Source organism: Acomys minous, assembly GCF_964271855.1.
Source record: "Acomys minous genome assembly, chromosome: 12".
In the NCBI taxonomy this organism is placed as follows: Eukaryota; Metazoa; Chordata; class Mammalia; order Rodentia; family Muridae; genus Acomys; species Acomys minous.
Window position 1 is genome coordinate 89,009,183 of NC_140493.1, and position 24,538 is coordinate 89,033,720.

Sequence of the window (24,538 nt, forward strand, 5' to 3'; positions counted from 1 at the left end):
CCAGAACTGCAAGGTCCTGAGTTGTGTTCCCAGCACTGCAAGGTCCTGAGGTGTGTTCCCAGCACTGCAAGGTCCTGAGGTGTGTCCCCAGCACTGCAAGGTCCTGAGTTGTGTCCCCAGAAGTGCAAGGTCCTGAGGTGTGTTCCCAGCACTGCAGGGTCCTGAGGTGTGTTCCCAGCACTGCAAGGTCCTGAGGTGTGTCCCCAGCACTGCAAGGTCCTGAGTTGTGTCCCCAGAAGTGCAAGGTCCTGAGGTGTGTCCCCAGCACTGCAGGGTCCTGAGGTGTGTCCCCAGCACTGCAGGGTCCTGAGGTGTGTCCTCAGAACTGCAGGGTCCTGAGGTGTGTCCCCAGCAGTGCAGGGTCCTGAGTTGTGTCCCCCTAGCCCTGAAAAAAATGAATCCCCTTGCTGTCAAAGGCGCCCCCTTGCAATATTCCCGTCTCCCATCATGTGGATTTGCTTCGCTTTCTATAAACTTTTCTCCAATCTCTGGTGAAGAAGTAGTCAAACGGACATAAACTTCTCTCTGCTGTGTCAAATTGCCGAAGGCACAGAGCAGCTGGTGTGTGAGGTGGTTTTGGTCATTTTTCTGAATGGTAAGGAGACTGAGACCCCCAAAGCTCCAAGCTGGATTCTGAAACTTGGGTTCCTTTGGGTCGCTCTAGCAGAAGTCGTGACACTTTTAGTGAAGGCGATGAATAAATTAATCTCCTCGTTTCCCTCTAGTTTACAGCTCTTAGTCCAGCTGATGCCAGAGACTGGGTGGACCAAATCAGCTTCTTGTTAAAAGGTGAGAGCTGTCACTTCAAAAAACGCGTGGGTTTGCAGTTGGATGTTATATTTTGAAAGTTTTCATCTAAAGGTTTCCATGTGTGTTTTCTCCTGACTCTCACCTAACCCCATATTGCCTTAAATTAAACCTACAAGTAGTAGCACACATAAATGAGAAGGCAAGGCAGTCATCACCTGGCGATCACCTCTGATGTCATAGCTTATCCGCTGACACCACGTAGACAAGTCTCTAACTCTAATCACCATTTGGGAAAGATTCAGAAAGTGGCTTAGCTCAAGTCACTGCCCCCACACCCACACCCACGCCACCCCCTTTTTTTCCCCCCACCATGTAGTTGAGAACCAAATCCTCCTCCTCTTCTTGTTTTTGTTTAGAAGTTGAGTTTTAAACTCATCTAGGCAGCCGTCAGTGACACTGGATGTTAAAAATTAAATTGCCATTTCCCAAGCCACGGTAAAAAACAAAAAAACAAAAAAACAAAAAAACAAAAAAAAAGTTCCTTGCCTTGGGATGACAAGAGTCCTGCCTGAAGAGATTAAGCAGCTGTTCTTAGAGTACCCTCTGCTGGCCAGCCTGCAGGCCTGGTGCGGCAGCCAACAGTGGCTCAGGAAACCTTGCCTGGGAGTGGCCAAGCAGGTAGATTTGGCCTAAGAGGACCCTCCCCAAAGCAGAACCCTGTCTCAGCCAGACACAAGAACACCAGCCTCAGACGCGGCCCAAGACACACGGAGAAATACATCCACCTACAGACACCAGGCTTTCTCATCACGGTTTATTATTCCGCTGTAAGATTTTATTGTGGATAAAAGGAAGGGCGCGCCCGAGCCTTAATTACAAGAATTGCCTCTTTTACTCAACTATACCTTTGCTATTGCAAAAACAAACTACTGCGTGCGCCAACAGCAGCACTGATAATAGGCTGGAGCTAGGCAGACACGAGCACCGATGGTGAGGCTACAGGGTACACTCTCATCTAGGTGCCTAGGATTTATGCGTGTAATATACCCCTAAGTGTGTAAACCTCAATAAAACTCAAAGCAGCTTTATTGAGCTGTACCCTGTGGTACTTTCAGAATCTCACATTGAAGAAATTATTCATTCCATTTTATTTTAAAACAAACAAAATAATAACATATGGTTTAAGCCGCAAATGTGCCTTTGATCCTCTCCTCATATGAAGTTGCCAGAATTCAGATGAAATTTGTTGGGAGATCTTTATTAAAAGCCTAATCAAGCCAAACATTTTTATTGGGTTTTTGAAATGAACTGTTCGGCGTCTCTCCATCCTTCTCTTCCCCAGAGTACGTACTCTCACTGTACTCACCGGGTCCTATAGAGGTCCCCTCGGTGGGGGTTTCCTGGAGTCTCCCAGCCCCCCACCACCACCACCAGAATTGAAAGCAATCTTCTCCTCCCTGGCCTGGTGCTGTCCAGTGCTGCACTGGCTGAACATCAGTGACCCACTTTAAGGTCAGCCAGGCCATAAAAGGACATGGTGACTGTGCTGTGTAGCCGGTCCATTTGGTCGCATTCCTGTTGTATTTTTTCATAACCGCCCCCCATTTCCTTTCTTCTGCCGCTTTTCCCAATTTTTTTTTAATCCCCCTCGCATCAAACTAATTTGTCTGAGTTCTACAAGGAGACCATCGGGAGACGAGCCACCCGCAGAGCTCAGACTCCACCATATTGTCCTGGCTCTGTCACCCTAGAGGACTTTGAACCATCACTCACTCGTCGGGTTTTCTGCTTGACGAACAGAGCACGGGACCCTGGCAGGGCCCCGTCTGGCCTATTTTCTTTCCTTCACCTTGTGTTTTCATTCGCACACCCATACTTTTCAGGGCTGCTTCATCTTGACCAAGTTTTATTGCCAAGGAGGATTTATGTTGGTGGCTTAAACCTGACGCGGTGCTGGGCTGGCCTTTTCTGTAGATTCCCTGCCACCGAGGCCTGCGTTAGAAATAACAGCACTTAACCTAGCGTTTCATTTTCTCCTGACATGTTTTATTCTCATCCCCCCCCTCCCCCTTCACCCACCTTCTTTCCCAGCCTTATCTTTTTTTTTTTTTTCCTATCTTTACTCATTCTTATCTTTGCTCTGGCAGACCTTAGCTCCTTAACCATTCCCTGCGAAGAGGAAGAGGAGGAGGAGGGAGAGAAAGAACAGGAAGAAACATACGATGACATCGATGGTTTTGACTCCCCAAGGCCTGGTGCCCAGTGCAGAGCCACGCCCTTGCCTGAGCCCACAGACAAAGAGGAGGACATTTACGAAGTCCTACCAGGTGAAATACTTCATCTTCTAACTACCCACCTCCCCCTACGCTCAAAACCTCTTGACCTGGTGAGAGAAAGCAACAGTGCCTCCAAGTTATCCCGGTCTAAACTCTGATGGGGACGGATAGTTAGGAAGTTCATGACTCCCACCTAGTACGGTGGCTCTGCCTTGCCCCAGGAGCAAGTCCACCAAGGTGTCTTCCTTCCTTCTGCGCCACGTGACGTCATTTGTTCAGGTACCGCTAAGGTTAAAGGCTAGAGATCCGTGCCTCCTCTGGTTTTCACTGGTACACCTTGAGTTTGGGGGTGAGTCCTCAGAACTCTCTAGCTCTGGCTTTATTTCCTGTAGAATCCAGAGGAAGGAAAAAAAAAAAAAGCTGTCTCACAGGTGCAGATTATGCACATGCCAACAAACCGCTTTATCGATAGAGCAAAACTCTGATAGAACACAACTCATATATTGCCCAGCGACAAAACTCCTCTCCCTGGGAATAAACCTAGCCTGCGTCTCCTCCACCTCTAGCTGCAGCAGGTTTACGCTGGCTGCGGAGCCTTCGTCGCCTTCAGAAGACAAGCTCACTAGCATCTCAGAAAACGCACAGTCATCACTGCTTTCCGTGGAGCCATTTCTAGTGGGGGATCCAGCAGCTGGTAAACAGCGCAGAGCACAGTGGGGGTCAGACTGGAAAAACCAAAGCCTAAGCCTTTTAATTGTGAGGTATTTAGACAATGGGAAAGCTGAATCTTCAAGTCCATTCAGAAAGAGCTCCTGTGGAATTTTGCCAGGAGTTTTAGTGCTCCGCGAAGAAATTCAAATTAAGCCAAAATTTATAGCAATTTAAACCTGCATCCCAGATGAACCTAGGAACTAAGGTGAATCTAACACTTAGGCGCCTTAAGACAGGGCCCCTTGCTAAAAGCATCACTAGTAAATAATTGTGTTTCAAGGCTCCCTAAGAAGAGGGCCCATCCTTCTTTTTTGGGGGGTGGGGGGGGCAGCCTTCTTAAGCAGACATTGCCTATTTGTCTTTTGCCTGAAAGAGAAGCCACATCATTGGTCTCTGAGTCTGCACCACACAACCCCATGAAGGAGCATCCACTCCTAACCCTTGTTCCTCCAGCCTCTGCCAGACTCCTTCCCCTTCCTTTTTTGTTGTGTTTTATTATGCAAATGATATCTTGGTTGAGGTCGAGCCATTTCTTGTGTCTGAAGTTAAAAAAAAAATGATAATTTCCTCAGCAAGTCATCGTCGTTAATGAAGTTTTACAAAAACAGATACAACCAAAGGAAAATAAAATTTCACAGGTGATAAATTTTTCCAATTTCCCTGGCAGAATTCGATAGGATTGTTAAATTAAGAGTGAAGGTGTCTGTTAGAAAGCAACGAGCAGTGATGGGTAATTTTATAGAGTGGAAAATTGAATCAAATTGCTACATTAAAACGCAGCTCCTCTGAGAGTCGGCTCTTTCACAGCCTGCGCCATTGCGACAGCAGGGTGCAGAGACGGATCTAATTCACCACACTCCCTAAAAGGAGATGCATGCCCCCCAACTTAGCCAGAATCTTCCTGGAGAGCTTACAGTCAGCTCACTCCTGCCCAGGTTCAGGGAAAGATCCAGGTGAGGCTCCACCTTCGGTTCCAATTATGGAAGAGTGTTGAGGGCAGCGGGGGAGACGTCTCCCTGGGCCACTCTGCCTTCTAGAGTGCACAGAAAAGGTGTAGAGACAAAACTGATGCTCAGGCATGGAAAGCAAAGCTCTGGAAAGAGGCCCCAGAAGACAGGATGAGTTTGAGGCCATCCCCTTACTAGGGGTCAAGGCCAAGGAAGGTACCACTGGCTAAGTGGTACATTTAGTGACCAAGTTTATCCTGCCTCCTAAACTCCTCTGCTCAGCTGAGGTCTAGGGAACTGCTCCAAACCTCCCACTGCTTATACATGGGAGGGGACCCAAGGGCATGGAGGTTAGTCAACCTCTTCAAACAGTCACCAGCCCTGTGGCCACAGAAAGTGAGAGAGCCTCACTACAGGAAAGCTGGGATCTCTTTCCGGCAGGTTGACAAGCAGCTACCTTGCCTGTGCTTCCAATAAACAAAAGCCCCTGTATCCTTCACAGTTCTTAAAGGCAGCACGGGGTGTGTGGCGGGGTGCGGGGTGGGGTTGCGGGGAGAAGAGGCATTTACTTATCACATGGTTACTCCAGCCACACATCTCCGACAGCTAAGCTTTCAAGCACTCCACCTTTGTTGCTTCTGACATTGCCGTGTGAGTTTGGCGTAAGCCACCTCACAGTCCTAAGGAAACTGAGGAGGAGAGGGAGGGGGCCCAGCATCCTCTCCCCCACGGGGCTCCCCTGCGTGCCAGCCACCACCTACTCAAAAACAGCATATGAGGGACAGCTCGGGACAACAAACACCAAGCTGGCTGTATGTCAGAGCGGATCTGCACTGCCACCTGCCCAGCTGTGAGAACCTGAGTGAGCAACTTGCCCCGTCTAATTGTCCACTTGGAAAACTGGGGAAAGTGACGTCGCTTCCTTAGAGGGATGTGAGGAGGAGCCTGAAAGTGATGCGTGTACACATAGCACAGAGGACTGGCGTACAACAAGCACTCCGCAAATGGCGGTAGCGTGCACTCACCTGGTGGTGTTTAATAGGAAATATTACTTCGCCATAGAGTTGAGGGATGGCTAGGTCCCGCCCTCACCAGCCAGACCCAAGACAGTCCGGTTAGGCATTTGTGGCTATGTGTATGAAGCATGCGCGAACGTGAAAATCCTGAGCAGATGGAATGTGGAGAGCACCTTCTGCTCACTGCCTCCCCCCTTCTTTTTTTTACCAAGAGGCCAGGTGCCAGGTGGAGGGACAGACCATAATAACATTGGATTGTGCTAACACTGCCTGCTCATCAATAGTCGGATGGCCCAGACCTCTATCGTTTGTTCCGTGATAGCAGGTGCCCATGCTTGGTGACCGGTGAGCCGGTCCTGCTCTTTGGAGTGGGTGGGGCCTATGCAGTTCCTCACTGTGAGTATGGAGAAACCTGTGTAAGAGAGGCTTCCCTTCCCAGGTGAACTTTAAATGGGCTTCCAGACAAGTGAAAAGAATTGTGCAAAATATACCAAGGCAATAAGAAACTTTTTTTTTCTAACCAAAATAATATCTGGGTCATCAAATTAAATGCACTACATCACATTAATCCTGAAATAATTAGCATTTGCTACATGGCTAGCTCTGTTGTCCCCAGGAGGGACAGTCAGAGCACTCAAGGTTTTCAGACAGACCACAAAAAAAAAAAAAGTTAGTCCTGGAAAATATAGTTTCAAAGTTGGTATCCGCTGGCATTCTAAACATTCCTGTCAAAGTCAGATGTTAAAACAGGAGGCTGTAGGGCTGGAGAGATGGCTCAGCGGTTAAGAGCACTGACTGCTCTTCCAGAGGTCCTGAGTTCAATTCCCAGCAACCACATGGTGGCTCACAACCATCTATGATGTGATCTGATGCCCTCTTCTGGCCTGCAGGTGCACATGCAGGAAGAGCATTGTATACATAATAATAAATAAATAAATCTTAAAAAAAAAAAAAAAACAGGAGGCTGTAGGGCTGGAGAGGTGGCTTTGCAGTTAAGAGCACATGCTACTCTTGCAGAAGACCTGGGTTCAGTTCCCAGCATCCACATTTGGGCAGCTCACAACTCCAGTTCCAGAGGATTTGATGCCCTCTTCTGGCCACCATAGGAACCTGCACATGGTATACAGGTGGTACACACACACACACACACACACACACCCTTAAAAATCAAAATAAATCTTTTTTTAAAAAGAAGTTTTTCTAAACCTTTTCTCATCTTCCTTGAAGCTATTCTGCAGACTAGTACAGGCCCAGATCCACAATTCCAGCTTCCATATAAGGGCATCTTTTATCAGGTCCTGCGTTGTCTAGGGCCTCAAAGCTAGAAGCCAGCAAGGCATCTGAGACCATTGAAGAGCTGTAACTGGGGCCTTGTAGTAGCTATAATGGCAGCAAGATCCTGCTGTGTTCTCTGGAGATTCCAAAAAAAAACCCCCACAGAAAGAGATGAAGAGGCCTTTCTGGAAACGTCTGTACACATTCTGAAGATGCCCACACTGCCTCAGAGGGTTGTTACAGACCCAGAAACCAGATTGCTTTATAATAAAGCATATAAGTAGTCTTTTTTTTTTTTTTTAATTAGAGTCAAATGGAAACAACATTCTGTGGGATTATCTTTTCCCCCTGCATAGTTGTCCGGGCACACAGGAAGAAGGAATGGTGACAGTTAGAGTGCTAAAAAAAACAAAAAACAAAAAAACAAAACTAAGCCAGGCCCAAAATACAAAATGGGTGAACAGTCAGTTCCGTTCTCAGCCTCCTGGCCTCTTCTCTTCCTAATCCCTGATCTCTCTCTCTCTATCTGTCTGTCTGTCTATCTACCTACCTACCTACCTACCTACATATACTATTACCTATGTACTACCTACCTACCTACCTAGCTCTACCTTACACTCTGAGTAGCAGCCATGGGACCCGTGCCGTTTCTTCCACCTAGCTCGCCCCTCTAGTCTCTGCCTATAAAGTGCTGCACAGTGGGCTCAGGTGCGTCCTCAGACGTGACAACCCTCTCAGGCGCCACTGAAGTTAAGCTCTGCCTCCGGCCGTGCTTATTTGTGTTCATGTCTTTCTCCCCAATTCGTGGGTCATTGGTGGAATTAAATCCTGTGCATTCCAAGCGCTGATATTAGCACAAACTGAGTTTGATATCTTACACACCGACCATACCATGGAGATGGGATGGGCGTGTTGAGAGGTGACAGGTGACATTACCCAGTACACAGCAGAGAGTAAATGTGTTCTTAGCCTCTTGCTCATACTTTGTCGTGGTCTAAAGAGCTGCTATAGCTTGCCACAGTCTATAGCTCATGTGGGCATGCCAGGGACTAGTTCATTTCTATTTTTCTGGATGTTCCCTTTTCATATCGAGTCTCTCTGTATTTCTCTTGTATCTGCCACCAGAGCACCTTGACATCTGGCTGCACATTAATACATTTGGCTTTTTTTTTTTTTAAACTGTTGTCACTTTCTGTTTCGGGGAAATGCTTTTCCCTCTTTTTGATGTGATCATTTTTCCCCCTCTGTTATTCTTTCTGGTATCCGTTTAGTCACTGTCAGGCGTACGCGCCAGAGCCACACTTGAGAAAGGACTCAGGCGCCAGAAGCAGCCAGCACCTCTCTGTCCCTCCTAGGTGGCCTCAGTGTCCTGCTCCTCTCAGCCTTTCATTAGTGTCCCTGACACTGTGCCAAGAATGTTGATTGAAATCGACTCTCCGGATACCGATGCTCATTTGTCCTGCCCCCTGGTTCCCTCACACGTTCACACGGTTAACAGAACCTTCTTCAACTGTTTTCCCAGTTGAGATGAGATATTTGGGAATCAAGTAGAGCATTTAATGTAATAAGTGGGCAGTAATCTTCAGAGGTTAATTTGTTTAAAGCCTGTGTAAGATTGGGGTCCCATATGCCCCGTTAGGAGCAAGAACCATTATAATCTATTACTGTTTAAAGTTGAGCTAGCACATAAATTTTAATTCACTCTTAAATGAAGATGTATTTCCGTAGATGTAATGCTAAAATGCCTAATAATATTCTTATAAAGACATCCAATGAGCTCTTTAACGTAAAAAAAAAAATATTTTTTTTTCAAAATGATCTTTTAAAATGAAAATCTCAGTCCAACAAGATGCCTCCATAGGTAAAGATGCTATATGACCCACATGGTGGAAGATGAGGAGCCACTTAAGTTATCCGCTAGCTTCCACACACACCCCGTGATGCATGTGAGCACACACACACTCACACACAAACGTTTGTAAGTAAAAATAAAGCCCCTTTGTACAGAGTAGCAAAAATACGAAATTTAACTCCCTAGCCCACCCCTCTTGTTAAGCAAAATGTCTTTTTTTTTTTTTTTAAGTCCCAGTTACAATATAATTGTCTTGACATTGGAGCTTGAGAAATACCAGATTGGTTTCGGAGAGATACTAGTGTGGTTTCTCAGAAGGGTCCATGATCAGTTGTATCAACCCCTCTGAAGCTAAGAAGGTAACAAAAGCTGTGCTCTTCCTAACTAGCTGTAGAGAGGGCTTCCTCCACTGTGTGACGGGACCCCATCCTCGGTCCTCCACTGTGTGACGGGACCCCATCCTCGGTTCTCCACTGTGTGACGGGACCCCATCCTCAGTCCTCCACTGTGTAATGGGACCCCATCCTCGGTCCCGACTGTGTGACAGGACCCCATCCTTGGTCCTGACTGTGTAACAGGACCCCATTCTTGGTCCTCCACTGTGTGACGGGACCCCATCCTCGGTCCTTACTGTGTAACAGGACCCCATTCTTGGTCCTCCACTGTGTGACGGGACCCCATCCTCAGCCCTTCAGAGACCCCTGACACACAGCTCACACCCAGCAGTAGGGAGGCTTTTTTGTTTGGTTGGTTGGTTTTGGTTCTTTGTTTTTGTTTTTCAAAACAGGGTTTCTCTGTGTAGCCCTGGCTGTACTGAACTCGCTTTGTAGACCAGGCTGACCACGAACACATAGTGATCTGCCTGCCTCTGCCTCCTGAAGGCTTTTTTTTTTTTTTTTTTTTTTTTTGGTTTTTCGAGACAGGGTCTCTCTGTGTTAGCCTTGGCTATCCCGGACTCACTTTGTAGACCAGGCCGAAGGCTTTTTAACTGTAGGCTTCTTTCAGCCACCAGAGGACAAGAAAGGCAGAACGGAAGTCGGGACTGGAGCTTCCGGTCCATCACATCCTTCGCTGTGGGGCCTGGCAACGGCGGCAAATAATACACATGCTCAATGGCCAGCATTTTTTCCTTCTAGGTGACTCTAAAGGTGCAATGAAAATCAGAGAATCTGTTCTGGGAGTGAAGTGCACTTTTTTTTTTTTAATCATGACTATAGATTAAGTGCTGTTGCCTGAAAGGATAAAGGAATCAAGTTTTAGTTTTCATTTTTATCATTGCAAATACATTTACATTTTCCTTTTTTACAAATGCAAAGAGCAGGCAGGCCACTTTCAATAATTTATTTCAAAATCAATGCTAATGAGGTTATGTCTCGTCAGTGGCCGAGTTTTACAATAAAGTCTGATTTATTTAGAAAAGATCTTTGGTGTAGCTTCCCATCTAATGGCGGTGGGAAGGAGGCAGAGTAGCAGGCACGGTGACCCTCCAACTTCGGATCCAATTTGTAATTCACAGTGGAGATCTGACCCAATTTACATTGATTAGAATTGGGAGAGAGAGAGAGAGAGACAGCTGCGCACGGACGGCAGCAGCAGCGGTAGAATAGACCCAGCTTTCTGCAAAAGTGCTTAAGCACAGCACATTATTGGTCCCTGTGACTGAGCTGTTTGATAGCGGGGAAAAGAGCTGCCTTGCTGGTCCAGATTCTTGGACATTTCTACCAGGAGGATGCACCAATTCATGCTCTGACATTGTCCATCCTGTAAAACTGGCCCCGCTGCAAAAAAAAAAAGGGAAAGTATGAGAGTGGACGAGGGGAGTAGAGGACAGTAATAAAAAGCCAGTGTGAAAAAATCGATGTTTAATACAATCTGCGTCTATGTCCTTAAGACCCTGTTCTTTGTTCCTTGAGACCCTGGGGTTGGTGAGCACTACAGATGGTGAGGGGGAAGTCCCTGCCGCTGGACCTTACAGGGAAATAACAGTCCTTCAAAGGACTGGAGAGTTGGCTCAGCTGTTAGGAACACTGGCAGCTTCTCCCTGAGACCAGGGTTCGATTCCCAGCACCCACCTGACAGCTCACAAATGTCTGTAACTCCAGTGCAAGAGAATCCAACATCCTCTTCTGAAGGCACCATGTGGTATACATACATATATACAGGCGAGCTAGTCTTACATATAAAATAATCAAGTATTTTTAAGGGAAAAAAAATCTTCCTTCAAAGTTCTCCTTTCCCACAAGCTTGTAAGGAAAGCATGTGTGTGTGTGTGTGTGCGTGCGTGTATGTGTCTTAATCTTAATCTTGGTAATAGGTGAGTTACTTTTCAGAGCATTAAGCAGCATTTTTAAAAATATTTATTATTTAATTTTAATCTATGTGCGTTGGTGTGAGGGTGTCAGATCTTGGAGTTACAGACAGTTGTGAGCTGCCATGTGGGTGCTAGGAATTGAACCCGGGTCCTTTGGAAGAGCAGGCAGTGCTCTTAACCACTGAGCCATCTCTCTAGCCCCAAAACAGTATTATTTTTTATAAAAGTCAAGATATAGTCTCTTTCCCCCCCCCCCTCTCTCTCTCTCTGTGTGTGTGTGTGTGTGTGTGTGTGTGTGTGTGTGTGTGTGTGTGTGTGTGAAACAGGGTCTTACATGTAAGCCCAGGCTAGCTTCGGACTCATTGAACTCTACCTGCCTCTGCCCTAAATGCTGAGGTTAAAGGTTTGTGCCACCACACCCATTTTAAATTCAGGTATTTTTAATGCTCTGTGGTAGCCTAACATAGTTTGTACTGTCTCTTCTTCCTTTTGAGTTTAGAATTTACTTTCTCAAATCTGATATTAAAAAAAAAAAAAGGTTAGAGAGCCGAGCATGATGGCACATGCCTGCAATCCCAGCACTCAGGAGGCAGAGGCAGGCAGATCTCTGTGAGTTCAAGGCCAGCCTGGTCTACAAAGTGAGTCCAGGAGAGCTAAGGCTACACAGAGAAACCCTGTCTCAGAAAGAAAAATAAATAAATAAAAAAGGTTAGAGGGAGAATGTTCGCTGGCCATCTCCTCAAAGATTCCATTTAGCTGGGCACAGTGGCACATGCCTATAATCCCAGAACTCAAGGAGACAGAGACCAGCCTGGTCTACAGAGTGAGTCCAGGACAGCCAAGGCCACACAGAGAAACCCTGTCTGGAAAAATAAAAACAAACAAACAAAAAAAAAAATATATATATATATAAAGATTCCATGTAATGGTGTAATTGTGAAGCAAGACAAGTGTATGAAATAAGACCTTAGCAGAAGTGAAATGTGACCAGAAAAAAACAGAGTAGTCAGCACTCAAAACATTGCTTATTATGTCCTATCCTCTGTGTGTGTATGTGTGTGTGTGTGTGTCTGTCTGTCTGTCTGTCTGACTGTGTGTATGTCTAAGAGAAAAAGAGAAGGGGAGATAGTGAAAAGAATAGTGAGCCTATTTCTGCTGCATATCTATGTATATATAAATTACAATTCTGTATTATAAAATGGGATTATTAAATGTGACTCTAATTCACATACTTTCTTAATAAAGACCCAGTTCCTATTATATCAAGTAGTATGAAGCCTGAGATGAAACAGGTTAATGAGGGTAAGAAACTCGGGCCAATCACGTTGTGACTTTGGCCATATAAACACTTGACTGGAGTTAGACACTAGCGTTGACTTAGAACCCATTGTGAATCCACAGCAATTAATTAAAAGACCATTCCATCTGCCCTCAGGAGCCTATACTCTAATGAACAAGGCAGGCTGAATAAAACAGTAAAGGGAAAAAAAAAAAATAACTACGAGCCTCAAGTACTAGGAACATAAAACTATGTACATGACCAGCCTCCGATACAGCCGAACAAAAATGGATATGTTAAAGACTAATTAATCACAGAAGGTTTAAAACCCACTTCCAATCACACACACACACACACACACACACACACACACACACACACACACTGGAGTGACTAAAAGCAAAGACGAGGCCTGCACGCAGATAATAAACACAAGCAAGAATTCCACAAAGAAAGAAACAATGAGGGTCGGAGGGAAAGAATTGGCGCTGGTGGCAAGCCCCTGGTGATTCAATGGCTTGGAAGCTCCACCAAGGCAGGAGCTTTGGCAGGCTTGTGCGTGCCGTGTATCCCCTGTTCCTCGTGCGGCCTCTTGTGCGCAGTTTGAGTTTCAGAATGCGTGGATATGAGCAGTGAATAGAAAGGGAAGAAGAGGGTGGCCCATTCAAAGTTGAGAAAGAATTGAAGGGGGCAGGGAAGAAGAAATGTGTTCATTAGACACCCCTGACAGGAGAGAGTTCCCGACCTAGACATGATAACGTGTGCCTGTGATGCTAGCTCTTGAGAGGCTAAGGTAACAGCACAATCATGGGTTCAAGGCCGGCCTGGGCTCCAAGGCAAGACCCTGCTTTGAAACATAAGAAAGAAGAGGAGGTCAGTGAGCTCAGAGAAAGGTGACCCCTCAAAAGAAAGAGCAAGAAGACCGGCGCCCCACACGTACTAATGGCTAATGGTGATCGTTTGTCCCTTCAGATGATGACCACGGTCTAGAAGAAGATGCCCTGGGCGCTCGTCGGCAAGGAGGTATAAGACACGGTTGCTCAACACTGGGTGGGACAGTGGGGCTTCTGGCTTGGGAAAGCACCGCTGTGACCGGACTCTCCACTGACTAGAGAGAGCCCTGGTATACATGACCCCAAAAAGCCCCAAACAGGGTGACTGGAGAGAGAAGTGTCCTAACTTTGAAAGCAGACACCCAATCACTTTCATCGATGTCCTAGCGGGGCCAAAATTTATCTTCAGAAGGTGGGAAGGCAAAGCAGATATTTTTTTTTTCTTCTTCCTATCAGTAGTTCTTAAATCAGTGCAAGTGAAAATGGAAAATTGCCTCATCTCTAAGAGATCAGAGGATTGAGAATAGAAAGGATGGGAAATGTCTCCTCGCTGAGAGGCCTGGAGATTGCGAGTCGAGAGAGAATGGAAATGTGTCAGATCTGAAAAGTGAGCCTTGGGGTACAAGGATGGGGGTGGGGGGCGGATGCTGACCTCTGACGGGCTGGTTTCATTCGAGGCACATTCGGAAATGAATATGTAACAGGGTTGAATGAATACAAAAAAATCACATCTTACTCATCCCAGGCTGTTAGTGAGCCCACCCCCCTCCCCCTAAGGTCAGATGCCCCCTGGGAGCCTCCTTAAGTGGACGGAGGACTTACTCCTTCACTGTCAGGGAAGGAGTGCTGTACGTCGTCGTCGCCTGGGCCACCTCAAGGACACTCAGTCCAGCAGCAGAGTCAGATTCGGAACTGATTCAGATATGAACCAGGTTTTGTGGTTTGTTCCCCGCGCCCCCCACCCCCAGCCCCGTAGAGTCTATGCAACTCTCAAGCTTAGGAGCGGGTTTTTTCCGGGTTTCCCTCCCTGCTCTCCGTTTCTCAGGCCTTTTCCTCAGTCTCCTCTTGCCTCGCTCCTCTGTTAGAGCCTCTTTTCCCTTTGCAATCTCTGCAGGAAATGAAGGGGGGGGTGTGGGGGGAGTGTGGGGAGGGCGATTGGTGCCAGAGGACAACCTCCAAGGTTGGTCTCTGTCCCTCCCTTCCGGGGCGGGGTCTCTTTGTTGTTTTGCCGCTACACTGGTTGCCTGGCCTGCTGCCATGACCTGCTACCCAGCATTCTTTACTCTCTTGTCTCTCATCTTGCTGTGGAGGGGCTGGCATTACAGATGTGTGTAACCTTGCCAGGCTCTTAGACGCTGGTGATTAACGCCTAGGGCTTCTTGCTTGCTGGACAAGTGTTTTTACGACACTGAGCTATCTTCCCCACCCCTGCAGGAAGTGAATCTTTTCTTTCTTTCTTTCTTTCTTTCTTTTCTTTTTTTTTTTTTTTTTTTTTTTTTTTTTTTTTTTTTTTGGTTTTTCGAGGACAGGGTCTCTCTGTGTAGCCTTGGCTGTCCCTGGACTCACTTTGTAGACCAGGCTGGTCTCGAACTCACAGAGATCCACCTGCCCCTGGTAGGATTACAGGCGTGCACCACTGAGCTAGGCTAGGAAATGACTCTTAAAGTCTTAGTGAATCACTAGGCTTTGCAAAGAGTCAACTTCTCCCCGGGAAGAGGGAAGGCAGCCAGAGGCATCAGAGGTCATGATACCACAGCCAAAGGGAAAGCCCCCTGGGATAAGTAAGCTCCGAAGATGGTTAGCACATGGAATTAAGTCCTCTAAAACCAAGTTTCTCAAGTTTTGGTTGTGATCCTTAATGGCTGAACTATCCTCTCCAGCCCTAAAACCTAGTTTCTATTGCTTTTCACCTGCCATACAGAATTCCAACAGAAAATCTGTTCTGACCAAGAACACCTTCCACCACCAGCATAGGAAGAAACACCCTCAACATGGATGCCTTGTTGATAAATGGAAGTTTCCTATGGCCAACATTGTATTAAACTCCATTCAGGAAGTGTCAGTCTCCAGGCAAAGTCTAGCCTTCCCTCCCAGACTCCTCCTTCCTCTCATTTCTCTCTCTCTCTCTCTCTCTCTCTCTCTCTCTCTCTCTCTCTCTCTCTCTCTCTCTTTCGTTCTATCTGAGATTTATTTTTTAGCTATCCCAATAGGTATAATTCAAGTAGGATGGGTTTTGTTTATTTTTCTTCTGTTCCCATCCTTTCTGCCTCCCAAATAGGTGTCATCTGCGTAAGGCTATGCTCTAAATATGTTCCTGTGCCTTGGACTTCCCACCAGTTAAAATGATTGGTGACTTGGTGATTAAAAAACAGGAGGACTTTTCGCTCTCTCTGCAGAATCTGAGACAGGGATTTTTCTTATTTGTGTTTACTTATTTATTTATTGAATTTATATAGTGCCTTTCCTCCAAAGGAGCTGTAGAAACGGCAACACATATGTAACTTCCCAATGTCATCTCTTAGTTTTATAACAACAAAATATGGAGATCTAGGGGAAGGGCCACCAGCCTCGATGAAGGCATTTAACAGGCTGGGACAGTAAATTCCAAGATAGGTCATAGATCAGCTGTATACATTTGCATCTTTTAGTTTTTCTCAGGTGTTACGTGTTTGGGAAGAAAAGCCTCTTTAAGCAAACTGGCCTGTCCCAGCTACCTTTCCCCCTAAGGTGCTGCCGTGGCTGATGCATCCGGGGATTTTTCTCCTCTACCCACCAGAGTTGATGCTACACTTTTCCTCTGACAGAACCACTAATGTCTTTCAAGCCCGTCTCCAGATCTTATCTGAAGAGGGAGGAGGGACAGAATTCAGTTTATCCTTATTGAGTGTTAATGACCCTGTAAGATGCAATTTCTTTTATTTTATTCCGTTACCTAGAAAAATCTATCACAGCCTTGTAGTATTGATTGCTCAATCTATAAAGAGCTCGCTTTACAGCGTGACTGTTAGTAACAGGGTTACTTTAATGAGTGACTCTTCAACACCTCAAACTGTCTCTGCATCCCAGCCTGGCAGTCCCACAGTCGGGCTAACACTAAAGGTCTTTAGTGGTGAGATCATATTTTCCTGCCTTGCTGTGAGAAGCTTCTGGGTAGTCCAAAGCAAGACTCACCCTGGGCTGCTAGTATAAGATTTTCCTTTGCTTGGGTGTGCCGTGCTTGTGGAGGCATAAGTCACACTTAGGTACATCAAATCACTGGCCAAACAAGCTCTCTCCCACCTCTCTCTCTCTCTCTCTCTCTCTCTCTCTCTCTCTCTCTCTCTCTCTCTCTCTCTCCCCCTCTTTCTGTGTGTGTATGTGTTTGTCTCTCTGTCTCTGTTTCTCTCTGTGTGTCTCTGTCTTCTGCCTATATGTGTCTCTGTATGCTCATCTCTCTGTCTCTGTATGTCTCTGTTTCTCTGTCTCTGTCTCTTTCTCTGTCTCTCTCTGTGTCTCTGTCTCTCTATATATCTCTCTCTCCCTCCTTCTCTCTCCCTCTCTCTCTCCCTCCCTCTCTCTGTCTCTCTATCTATCTATCTATCTATCTATCTACCTATCTATCTCAACTGTGGGCACACCAGGCATGGTCTGATAAGCGTCCAGTCATGTCAGAAGAGCAGAAAAGTGGTCATTCACAGGCTTTCCACCCTGGAGCCCCTGAAGGCCCACTGTGCTGCTCACCAACAGAAAACTCCCGCACCAAACAAAAGGGAGGGCACAGGCTCCCGCAGCCCTTACCCTTCTTGGTTTTGCCAGGACTAGCCAGGAGCTGAGCCTCACCCAGCTAACATTTAAACCCAATAAGAGGAACAGATGAGGTGAGAGCCGGGACTTGTGATTGTTCCCATACATAAATCATACTTAGCAAAATTAAGGGGCCTAGCAATTCCATAACTCAAGAGGAAATGGCCTTGAACACAAGCAAATGGTATTGAAAATGAGCAAAGGCTGGTGCGGTGGTGCACGCCTGTGATCCCAGCACCCAGGAGGCAGAGGCAGGCAGATCAGCATGAGTTCAAGGGCAGCCTGGTTCTACAAAGTGAGTCCAGGAGAGCCAGGGCTACACAGAGAAACCCTGTCTCAAAAGCCAGAAACAAAACTGAGCAACAACTACCATTCCCGCCCTGGTGCCACAGTGAGAGGTGCCTGGTGAGTTTCTTCCTACTTCTGAAATGGTTACTAAAGTAGCAGTGGGTGTCTGCTTTGAGTGTACTCCACATGGCAGCCCTTCCTGGCTTGGCTTAGACTAGAGTGTTTCAAGCCACTGTTTACAGAGTTTTGGTCCAGCTCTCCCTGCGCCCTACACAGTAGGTTTGTTTTCAAGGCTTTGCCTGGTATCTCTAGTTTAAACAGCTGTGCCTAACGCCAGACCTCATTGACACAGCCCCTTTCCTCATCAAGGAAAGGCAACCGCCACACAGACCTCCCTTTAGCCTCTTTTCCCTGGCCACAGCTTGAACTCTGAAGCTACCCAGTGTCCCCCAACAATACCTAAACTGGGAGAGCACAGTCACCTTCTGTTTTCCCTGAAGACAAGGAAAGCTGAAGAGGTGTCCTGGTCCTGTTACTAGGTGCTTCTGTTGACTCTGTCACCAATAACACCAGCCAGGACTCCATTAGAGGAGAGATGCCTAACGCTGGTCACAAAGAACCTGATGTGGGAGCCGGTCGTAGTGGTGCACGCCTTTAATCCCAGCACTTGGGAGGCAGAGACAGGTGGATTGCTGTGAGTTCAAGGCCAGCCTGGTTGACAAGGGAGTCCAGGACAGCCAAGGCTACACAGAGAGACCCTGTCTCGAAAACAAAACAAAACAAAACAAAACGAAAAAAGAACCTGATGCGTAATGACATATGATTTCTAATAACCCCTTGGAAAAGAAAAAAACAATTCTATATCAGTTGCTCTTCTTTGTGACATCTTGTTCACTTGAGGCTTAGGCTTCCCTTAAAGAATAAGACACTCCCCACCCCGCCCCCATTTTCTCTAGAAAAACTCCTTCCCAGCTTTGCTAGCAATTTAAATGCTGTGATCATAGCCATTAGCTTCCCTATCATTGTAATTGTTGTTAATTGTTATAACTGTTTTAGTTATTAGTGTTGTCATTATTGCTCTAGGTCCTCTGTCTGTTTTATGCTGAATATATTAGAGCTTTTGCTTTGGAATTACCAGGCTTTATTTAGTGCAGTTACTGGTTTTTTGGAGAGACATTGAGAAATGCTGGCATTAAGCTTTTATTCTTTTGTTTTTCATTCCAAATGGACAGACTGGGGAAAAAAAAAAATAATTAGATGGAATAATGTCCTCAAAATGAGAATGAGGATGTTTTGAATTAATTAACTGGTCAGAAGATTGCATCATTTCTGACTTAGGCTGTTCCCGGTGTGGTGGAAACCTAACCAAGCCGAAATCCACAGAGGCACGAGCCCGGCTCTCAGGCCCCTATAGGAAGCAGAAGCAGCTCTCACTTCTCTGTCCGGGGAAAGGCTAGCCTGGCTTAGGCCACAGCTGAACTGGCCCTGTAGATTCGAAGACCTTCAGGTCCCTTTTGGGGCCGGGCTTCAGGAATGAAGCCTTGCTCAGCCCAGCCTTGTCCTGACTTCAAGGTCTTCTTCCCGTGACATTCAGCAGGCTGGCCTTTTTTGTAGGCGGCTGAAGCTTCCAAGACTCCCCCCCCCTGACCCCTGAGGCTCTGCTAAATTCCCTCTTACACATAGCACCCTAGATCTTCATGCCCCTGAACGCTGCTATATTAATCCTGGTCCACAGCGCCTCCCTGGCTAGAGGGTAGCCTTGAGAGCAGGGGCCGTGTATGACCAGTGTGGAATCCCCCAGCGTCTGGCACAGTCCCTGGTACTTAGTTAAGTGCTGTACACAGGCCTGATGGATGCCAAGGAATGAATTCATGAAGTCGCCTGTACACATATATTCACGCCAGTTAAACAAGGATCTTGCAATATGGGGTCCAACCTCACCCAGTTGAAGAATGACTCCCCCATTGATCTCCTTAACACGAAAATACCTCTGTCTCGATAGCAGGCCAAGCACCTTCCTGGTTTTAGCCCTATTAGTCTACTTAACTTTTCAGAGTTGTTTGTCATGGTACTGAATCTTGGGCTAGGCTGTCTCCTGGGTTCCTGAATACCAAAGGCGTCTCTGTGTCTTAGAAGGCTAATGCCTTCCTTCTGTGGTTGATGGAATCTGACTCCCTGTCTCCCTGCACCCCAGGCCCCCTATGTTTTGAGACAGGGTCTCTCTCACTATATATATAGCCAGGCTAGTCTTGAGCTCACCTTGTAGCCCAGGTTGGCCTCAAACTCAAAGCAATCCTCCTGCCTCAGCCTTCTGATTGCTGGGATTATAGATGTGGGCCACTGTGCCTGATTTGTGCTTTTGGGTTAGGTCTTTCCTAGGCTTTCCTCCTGCATCAAGTCTTGGTGGGAACTGAGTAGATACCCAAAAGATGCTGTGGGAGCCTGTCTCATACCCAAACACACTGTGGGGAGCAGAAACTCAAAGTGACTGTGCACTAGGCCAGAGAAAGCCAGAATAGCTCTGTCAACCTTCCTGCCATTCATAAAAAGCTAAATTGGGTGGCTTTTTCCTTTTCTTCTCTTTTCTTCTTCTTCTTCTTCTTCTTTTTCTTTTTTTTTTCTTTCTTTCTTTTTTTTCTTCTTCTTCTTCGTTGTTGTTTTTTGTTTTTCTAGACAGGGTTTCTCTGTGTAGCCTTGGCTGTCCTAGACTCACTTTGTAGACCAGGCTGGCCTCAATCGAACTCACAGCGATCCACCTGCCTCTGTCTCCCGAGTGCTGCCAGGCGTTAAAGGCGGGCGCCACCACCGCCCAGTCTAAATTGGGTTTGTTGTTGTTGTTTTATTTTTTTAATCTTTTATAAAAAAAATTTTTTTTCAAAAGATTTTCTCTGCCATCTACAAACCCACAAAGAATATTGATGTCAATGGCTTCTCATTCCTAGACTTAGTCAAACTCTTGGGGTGATTTATAAACTCCCTTACAACCGAGAAACGGATAGCACACCCTCTGGGGAAACCGCCTTCGCTTTTCAAGGTTGATATTTCTCTATCATTTCATGCACTGATGTCCCCAAAAATAAATGCTTTCTCTTTTCAACAGTTAGCATTTTTTTTTCTCCCAATATATTTTTCTTCCCAACATATTCTTAAGTGGATGGCAGGTTTTCTCCGCAGTTATTTTGTTTGCTGCCCTCTGTTGTCAGCTGCAGAGACAAACAATTCTCTGTGTAAAAGAGAACACGCCCCACACTCTAAGGTTGACATTTTTATTTCTGTTTGCAGTCTGCTCTTAACCCAAATGAGTCAGTCTCTCCTCTGCCTTTGTGCACTGTAAGATCCCTAATAAGAGACATGTAGGGATGTGTTCCACTGTGCCTCCGTCACTTGAATTATTCATAAATTAGGAACAAATTGGGGAGGAAGCAAGTACAGTCGGGTCCTACTGACCATTTCTTCCCCATCTGTTCCCATCATGAGCAGCCCTAGAACCAAGGTCCTCGTGAGAGGGTACAAACCCCAAACAATCCGAGACAAGGTAGAAATCAGAGAGACAGAGTCCCCCCACCCCACCCCCCAAAAAAACATACAAATCTTACTCATTTCACTTGTCACGGTGAAACCCCGTCTGGCTTGGGAATGCATGATCCTCCTGCATCAGCTTTCCAAGCGCTAGGGGTTACCGACCTGTACCAACTTTAAAAAAAAAAAAAAAGAAATCACATAGATGTTTAACTGTATCCCAGGACTCCTGGATCCCGTCAATCAAATGTCACCTTTGGCAGGTGCTTGTGGCAGGCACAGCTCTCGTGTGGAACATTCTAAGAAACATGGAGTATCCCTGGTCCAGTGGACATTAGCTCTCCTGCCATTCAAATCCCCAGATGTTCCCCCACTCTACGCTAGTGTTTAACCTTTCCGGGTAGAAGAGGATCAATACAAATTCTTCATTGTTAAGAATCGATGGCTGTCCCGTGGCATCACTGCCATCCAGTCTGGCCGAGAAGCCCAGTAAATCTCTGCAGTGCTATTTCTAAAGCTTAGTTTGGTGTCTTCAGTCGCTTTCATTTTTAATGCAGATCACTTTGGTTTCTGTTTCCTCCTCCCCCTCCCCCTGGGGGGGGGGTTTGCAGATAAATCTTGGCAGACATGTTCAGGGTCTACAAATGAGATGCTGGAAAGGGGCCAGGCCACCCAGAATTTAGTTGTAATGGATGAGACACATACCCCCATGGCTTCACTTAAAGACTAGGCTATTCGTTTCAGTATTTATTGGTGGTGACTACCTCATGAGGTGCCCGGGTGGGAAGTGCCTGGGTTGGAGCTCCTGTGTAGAAGGAAGCCAAACTGTGAGGCAGAGGTGCAGAAGACTGCTGGCCGATTCCGCCTCTTTTATAGACAGGCAGAAGGGTCTGCTCCCTCAGATGCCTGAAGAAGTGATGTGCTCTGGTGTTCAGATTCCCTGGGTCAAGAGAGTCTAGTGGGAAACATCTTTGTGCTGCTTGTTTGCAAACCAACTGAGAAATTATGTGCCTGATTTTCTCCTATTAATAAATACATCCGTTACCGTGTTGTTGAGCAGAATCCCTTCCTACTAGGGGTGACCTGTAAATATTTTATGTGAGTTAATGATCTCCTCTTCCCATAGTCCTTTGCTTATATTGAGCGTTTGTCATCTGGGGCCCCCTGAATCTTAAGTTTCCTAGAGGCTGTATCAGAACCCTGGTTTCCAGTTGCAGCCAAACTGACTCCTTTTTATCTCTGCTCTCTCTCTCCTCTTTGATCAGTGGACTATCCCAATTATTACCAGGGCCTATGGGATTGCCATGGCGACCAGCCAGATGAACTGTCCTTCCAACGGGGTGACCTCATCCGCATTCTGAGCAAGGTAAAGATGTAAAACATAGGGCTTGGGTCCAACGTCTATGACTTCATTCCTGTTCGTATAGTTACCGTAAGCAGACCAATCCCAGGTTGTAACCAGGATCTCTGTATAGCACATGGCTCTCCTTACCTGCAGAGCAACATCTCCCTTGATGTATAACTGCTTAGGAAATTTTTAAGTTAAAAATTCAGCCCCAGGAACCATTTTTCCCATTTAAAAATACATCAAAGCAGACATAGACATACATAATGAAGTAAGTAGCTTACGATGCTAAAATTATGCCAATCAAAACTTGATGTTTTCTGAGAACTTAGGGTACCCTAAAAGGTCACAGTGTGTTACATAATTTATTACTATATAATACAATTGAAAACGTCCTGGCTAGGTAAACTAGATTTTTATTTCACTTATAGATAGACAAGATGATAATACAATTGCCTGTGGAAGGAGGAGTCAGAAGCAGTTTGCTCAGTTGGCTTGAGCCAGTGCTGATAAGACCAGCCTCTTGGATCCAATCCTGTACAGCTGACACAGACTTGTGGATCATACAGCAACAGGGATTTTTTTTAAATAGATGGATTATTGCCTGTCTATCATAATGAAAAGAATTTTCTAGAGTCGTAGGCTACAGTTTGCGAGAATTACTGACCATCATCCTTGTAGAAACAAACAAACAAGACCACACAGACCACCCAGCCAGACTAAGACAACATGTTTTATTCCTAAGAGGATTTAGCATAGAGGCCTCTCTCTATGTAGCCCATCCATAGCTACAAACATAGCTTTGAAACAGGCATAATTTGCTCTTTAATTGGGAGTATGTGGACTCCGTGGAGACAAGGGGGGGGAAACAGTGTGTTATTAATGCCACATTTGCTGTATCTCTTTATTCTATGACTGGCACTGCTTACACCAAGGGCCTGTTTGTGCTTGAAATATGCTGTGAGCTCCTTTCCAACAGACCAAGCAGTGGGCAAAACGGCTCAGTGGGTAAAGGCAGTCGGTGCCAAAACTAAAGACCTGAACTCAGTCCCAGAGATAATAGTGGAAGGATAGAACTGACACTGAAAGTTGTCCTCTGACCTCCACAGGCGCCCTGTGGGGCGCGCGTGAGCGCACGCGCGCGCGCACACACACACACACACACACACACACACACACACACACGCACACTGATTGAATGAATGAAATGTAATTTTAAGAAAGAGAGAGAGAGAGAGAAACCAAGTCTGACTCCAGGTGTCCTCCTGTGGTTCCAATGAACCAGGCCCCTTTAAACAAAAACTAAATTCAGACTTAGCTTTGCAGGCCCTGCTGGGTGAGATCACAATGTTGTAGTGATTTCTCCTGCAACTGTAACTCAGCACCACCCTGCTACAATTTCGATGCAGCTCCAATACACCAAGAATAAATTGGAAGCAAAGAAGGGAGTGGACATTGGCCCGATTGGTATTTCAAATGCCCGAAAGCAAGGTTTGCCGTGTAATAGAATTTGTGTACATTACCGTGCTGGCATTATGGGGTAATGGAGTTATCCACTCAGGTGTGACCGGGCCTCTGTTTGCCCAGAGCCTGCAGGTGAACAAATTAACTGTTTACATTGTCTCGAGGTGCCTACAGCAGGAGGGGGAGCACAGAGCCAGACTGGCGGCTGGCCTTCTCTCTCTGTCATGATTATTTTGTTTGTCTTACATGTCTTTTGCCTTTGTAAATGGCTTCTCACTAGGGGTCCCCTTCCCTCCAGTTAGATCTAAGGGGCTGTGCAGTGACCTGTCCCGCAATATAGAGTGGTGTGTGGTTACCATGGCTGTGGTATTTCCATGAGATGCCTAAGAACGTTAGACTGGTCTTTTGAAATCAACCTCCGTCGTCCCCCACCCCCCAACCCCCAACCCCGGACACACACATACACACTACTAATGCGTCAGAGTTTAATTTGGTGAAAATGCCTCGCTGCCTTAATTCTATCAGCTTCTCCCTCTGCTGTTCCGGAAGGTTCTAAGTCCATTAATGTTTCTGCCCCCTAAACTGTACCAGGTGCCTCCCTTGCTCATGTTGCTAATCCCTGCAAACCAGAGGAGGAAATGAGGAGGCAGTGGCTCAAGGAGCCGTCCTTGACAAAACCTCATTGCAGTTAACGTCAGCTTGGGGAGCATCTGGAATTGGATTTACCTTGATTCTATTACCTAAATCAATCAGAGCCCCTTGGACAGGAAGAAACCTTAGAAGACCTCCTCTCCTGTTTGCTTTGTCTCTAAAAAGCACAAATGACCCAATTCATACAGCTAGAAAAGGCGATTCTGATACCGCCTAGAAGTTCAGCCGTTCCCTGCTC

The 24,538-nt window shown here is 46.3% G+C and overlaps 1 protein-coding gene across 3 annotated transcripts in view; it reads left to right on the plus strand.

Moving 5' to 3' along the window:
• The window catches only part of SKAP1 (src kinase associated phosphoprotein 1), a 293,558-nt gene that overhangs the window by 248,900 nt on the left and 20,120 nt on the right, over positions 1 to 24,538 (plus strand). For 2 of the 3 annotated variants that reach the window (XM_084749210.1, XM_084749212.1), the window contains 4 exons: positions 726 to 789; positions 2,898 to 3,077; positions 13,390 to 13,440; positions 22,106 to 22,206. In XM_084749210.1, the coding sequence (XP_084605336.1) occupies positions 726 to 789; positions 2,898 to 3,077; positions 13,390 to 13,440; positions 22,106 to 22,206 (396 nt within the window). The remainder of the gene's footprint in view (positions 1 to 725; positions 790 to 2,897; positions 3,078 to 13,389; positions 13,441 to 22,105; positions 22,207 to 24,538) is intronic. The other variant, XM_084749211.1, reaches the window with a different exon arrangement.